Here is a 4,863-nt window from a genome sequence, read left to right on the forward strand (position 1 = left end):
GGTTCAATCAAAGAGATATTTGAGCGATTCCCCTGCCAGCCAGGCCAGAAATGAAAAGATGGGGCAAACAAATTTGTTCACGGGTTCTTAAATAGGATCTGGCATATCCCTTTTCCACATTTAATTTTACTTTTAATTTTCCAAAATAAATTTCTGAATCATGCAAAATGCAACCATGTATCATATCATATCATGGTTTTTATTTCTTTCTTTTAGCATCTGCTTTTATTTTTATTTTACGAAAAATTCAAATTTAGATCTTTTGGATGAAGTGACGTATATAAATTTTACATTGGAATTTAATGTAATGTCATGAATATCAGGAAAATCATGATATATATATAAAAAATTCATTCACCCTTGAATAAAACCTTATAAATGCACCTTACCCACCCACTTTAAAATACCACAAACAGCTCACGATAATATCACCACTTTGGGTGTGTGAGAAATGGGGCGTTTTGCTAATGTTTTCTTGGTGTTCATGCTTGCCATGCTCATGGGTTAGTTTTCTTGCCTCCTAATTGAACTCATATTCATGCGTTTTTGCTACTTGAAACACTATTTTCATATCAAGTTTACACATTTTTTAGAACTCGTGCATCATTAATCCAACTATTTGCTGAATGTTTTCATATCGGATGGCCTATTATTTAGGTTCACGACTCTCGAGCCATTTCCATTGAATGAGTTGAGAGTAATCTTTTCCTTACCGTATTGTAACATGTATGGGATGCCATTGTTTTGGTAAAAGACTCAAACACATAAAATCAGTCTGGAAAATTGGCTTATATAAACTGGTAAAAAAATTGGCTTATATAAACTGGTAAAAAAATTGGGTATAATTTATTCCAATTAAATGACCAAAAGCCTACACCGATGACTGCCATGATCATGTGATTCGCCACGAATTGAAAACTCTGGTGGAAATCAGACCAAACGAGATTTTGACCAATCTGACGGAATGAAAAGCTATATAGAATTAACTTAAAAGGACCATATTTGCCTTTTCTCCCCATGATTTTAAACTAGGTCCTAAATTTCAAAAAAAAAAAAAAAGAAAAAAAACAATAACTTCATGAGCTATTGACTATTGTAGAGGTAAATGTTAAGATTATTTGACAATGTATTTTGCTAACCAATTGATGTAACGTTTAAAAATAGGGATTGGGCCAATGGTGGGAGAGGCGAGGTTCTGCGAGTCCCAAAGCTTCCGTTTCAAGGGACCTTGCGCGAGCGATACCAACTGCGCGTCAGTTTGCCACACAGAGGGCTTTCCCGGCGGAAACTGCCGAGGATTCCGCCGCCGTTGTTTCTGCACCAAGCCTTGCTAAACCTTAATATCCTCTAATAATTATATAATAAATTAAATGCTTGTCTTAATTTGGTGATGGGTTTTGTATGCATGCAATCTATCTTTCAATTTTTTGTCTTTCTGTTTGTGTTGTTGAGGATGCTGGCCAATTTGTTAATAGTCTCTTGCGTGGAGACTAATTAATTACAAGGTGTAAAGTACTACTAATAATATTGGTCATGTTCTATATATAATAAATGTTACTCTAAAATTAAAATCTAAATCGAACGAAGTATATATATATATATTCCCATTATATTATAGTTATAACGCATTTTCTGATACACAAAATAATATAGATAAATAATATAATGCATATAGTTACACTGTTACTTTTTTAAGAGCCATTTACGGATCATGACATAATAATATACATAATGGAAATTTTTTAAAAAATCATCCTGTAAATCGATATATATATATTTTGTTCTCTAAATGATTTAAATTAGTAGCGTTCGCATTCGACGATTGTCTTTATTATATCAACACGAGTATTTTCAGCGTACTTTTGTCATCATTCACACACACATGAAAAACTTAATAAGGAGTTATCAATCTAATCATTCTTCAAAGTCAAGCATATTTTAATGTGAAGTAGTGATGTACTCCAGAAAAAATATGCAACTTATTAATATGAGTTGCATCCTCAATTGCACAGTCTTGGAGTCATTTTTTTTTATTGTAAGATCGATTTATTCATCTTTTCTTTCGATTAGAAACATGTCAGGAATGGTTCTTTGCACCTTAGCACGATGACATCATTGTCCCGTGAACATGTTATAAGGAAATGACTGAAACATAAAAAAAACAAAAACAAAAACAAAAAAAGTATTAAGAACAAATTTTATTAATTGGCGGAGTAAAGTCGTTTCTACGTTTTTTCGAAAAACTTTCCGTACATAATTCACAGAAATATGTTATAAAAATATATATAAAAAGATGTAAATCACTTGTGATATTATTAAATACATTAATTTGGATAAGGTAGCGGCTAAGGCTTCAAGGTCCTGACTCATTTTTCTTGGACAAAATGTCTTCTACCGAGAAAGTTAAAGGTGCCTTGCATCATTTAGAAAATTCGGTTTCAAAATATTTTGCGTCGGTGATGGTGTAGGACATAAAGAATAATATTATCCAAAATCACTATGAATGTGAATTAATGGTTCTCACCGTTGGTTCAAGGAGAAAGGTATTTTTTTTAAAAAAAATTATTCAAAAGTGAATGATTTTATTATTAATCGTTGTGCATGCAGTCAAAGTCCTATAATCAAAATATACAGAGAGAAAATCAAGAGTTTATAAGTAAAAAATATCTTCATTAGTTTGAGATTTTTGAGTAGGAACACGTGGGTTTATTTCATCCTACCCATATGGGCATTGTCCCTATGATAGGATGGATGACCAGGATTTGCCCATGTATATATAGGACTCACTTTTTTTTTTGAAATTGTATGTGTGACAAGATCTTACCCGTTGAAATGAAGTGAGGGTAGTGCCCACATGGATAGGATCTCATTAACCCGAAAAGGTTTATTTCATCCTACACATATGGACATTGTCCCTATGATAGGATGGATGGCCAGGATTTGTCCATGAATATATAGGACTCATTTTTTTTTGAAATTATATGCGTGACAAGGACTTATCCGTTGAAATGAAGTGAGGGTAATGTCCACATAAAAAGGATCTCGTTAACCCGCAAACGTGACGTAGAATCCCAAATTTTTAGTTATCAATCCTGTCTACTCGCACTTTGGAAATTTGAAAGCGTCAACAAGTTGGCTCATGGGAACTTGAAAAGTTATTTAATTAACACCACACATGTAGCCATCTATATGGACGTTTAATAGTGCGTTAGATGGTTGCTATCTACAAGCTTAAAAATGGCAAATTATAGTGTAAATAAATATTTATTCTTATTTTATCAATATATTAAAATATTTTTTAGTTGTTTATATGATTTATTTATTAATTGAAATTTTATGAATATATTACTATAATATGGATACAGAAAAGTAATATTATTTTATTATATATTTATAAATATGCATAAAATAAATGTTTTGATTATATAATTTATTTATTGAGATAATTAATGGAACTTAATTGACATAACGAATTAGCCCTTGGGAACTTTAAATTTCCGTCTTAACTGGAATAAGTGTAGATCAGATGTAATATATGCTATAAATTCCATATGCAGTTCAAGGTCATTTGCTGAGAGACTTGTTGCTTTTGCTTGCGTAGAAGGGATTTTCTTCTCGGGGAGGTATACTTCTACAATATTTTGTACCCATCCTGATTTGCTTATATAAAGGTACCTCTTTTGATCTCAAAAAATTTAACATTTTTCTTTATTCTCAGCTTCTGTGCGATTTTTTGGCTTAAGAAGAAGGGATTGATGCCAGGTTTGACATTCTCAAATGAGCTTATTTCTAGAGATGAGGGTCTCCATTGCGACTTTGCTTGCCTCCTATACAGGTTATTTAAACTTTTTTGCTTCCAAAATTAATTTTTGGCATTGAAAATCAGGTTCTGTGGAAATATTCCAGATTTTGAAAACTCTTCCTTTCCTTGGCTGCCGCTCAAGTTATTTTGTTATTGCTTTCCTTGGCATTTTTTTAGGTGTGAGTGTGTTAAGTTCCCTTTGTTTCAATCTTACAGTTTGCTCCAGAAACAATTGCATTGGCAAAAAGTTCATCTCATTGTCCATGAAGCTGTTGAAATTGAGATGCAATTTGTTTGTGAAGCCCTCCCGTGTGCATTAATTGGCATGAACTCAACGTTGATGAGCCAGTATATAAAGTTTGTCGCTGATAGACTTCTGGTATCTTTGACAATATATTTTGCTAACCGATTGATGTAACGTTGAAATCAGGGATAGGGCCGATGGTGGGAGAGGCGAGGTTATGCGAGTCGAAGAGTCTACGTTTCAAGGGACCTTGCCTGAGCAGTACCAACTGCGCATCAGTTTGCCACAGCGAGGGTTTTCCCAGTGGAGACTGCCGAGGATTCCGTCGCCGTTGCTTCTGCTTAATTCGTTGTTAAACCTTAATCTCGTCTTATAATACAAATAATAACTAAATGTTTGTCTTGATTTGGTGATGGGTTTTAAGGTTGCTAGCCATACAATTAGTTAATAGTCTCTTGTGTGGAGACTAGTTAATTATGAGGTGTACGTAATAATAATCATCTTTGTGATGGTTAAACTCATAATAATATTGGTGTTCTTATCCTTTGTTCAATTTCGAAGTGATGATTAGAAACAAAAAGTGAGAGAATTAGAGAGAGAAAAAAGATTTAAAAAAACAATCACTTAATACTATATTAAATGCTTTGGATAATGTGGCAGCCATAGGGCTTCAATATCTTGACACATTTGCTCACACTCATTTGTCTTCTACCTAAGAAAATGAAAGGTGACTCGTATCATTCACAAAGTGGGCTTTGAAAATGTTTAGTGCATGAAAGGTGTCGACGGTGTAGGACTTGAAGAGTTGTAATTTTAA

The 4,863-nt window shown here is 33.1% G+C and overlaps 1 protein-coding gene across 3 annotated transcripts; it reads left to right on the forward strand.

The window, feature by feature from the left end:
* Positions 1–349: 349 nt before the first annotated feature.
* Positions 350–4,599, forward strand: LOC142546167 (defensin-like protein). 3 transcript variants are annotated; one of them, XR_012820424.1, is made up of 3 exons: positions 375–503; positions 1,165–1,192; positions 4,261–4,599. XR_012820424.1 is itself a non-coding variant. In XM_075653722.1 (2 exons), the coding sequence occupies exons 1-2, from the start codon at positions 452–454 to the stop codon at positions 4,400–4,402; spliced, it is 222 nt and encodes a 73-aa protein (XP_075509837.1). In that variant the 5' UTR covers positions 350–451; the 3' UTR covers positions 4,403–4,599. The 3 variants fall into 3 exon arrangements, 2 of the variants coding, with proteins under 2 accessions (XP_075509837.1, XP_075509836.1); XM_075653722.1 differs by lacking the exon at positions 1,165–1,192 and having other exon boundaries at positions 350–503; positions 4,233–4,599; XM_075653721.1 differs by lacking the exons at positions 375–503; positions 1,165–1,192 and adding an exon at positions 3,781–3,835 and having other exon boundaries at positions 4,233–4,599.
* Positions 4,600–4,863: the final 264 nt, after the last annotated feature.

The sequence above is a fragment of the Primulina tabacum genome, chromosome 5 (assembly GCF_025594145.1).
Source record: "Primulina tabacum isolate GXHZ01 chromosome 5, ASM2559414v2, whole genome shotgun sequence".
In the NCBI taxonomy this organism is placed as follows: domain Eukaryota; kingdom Viridiplantae; phylum Streptophyta; class Magnoliopsida; order Lamiales; family Gesneriaceae; genus Primulina; species Primulina tabacum.

What these genes read in the sequence shown, in the direction of transcription:
- LOC142546167 (XM_075653722.1), top strand. Translation starts at nt 452, where the DNA reads ATGGGGCGTTTTGCTAATGTTTTCTTGGTGTTCATGCTTGCCATGCTC. An exon ending in CATGCTTGCCATGCTCATGG is followed by an intron (nt 504 to 4,232) that starts GTTAGTTTTCTT and finishes CGTTGAAATCAG; the next exon opens with GGATAGGGCCGATGGTGGGA.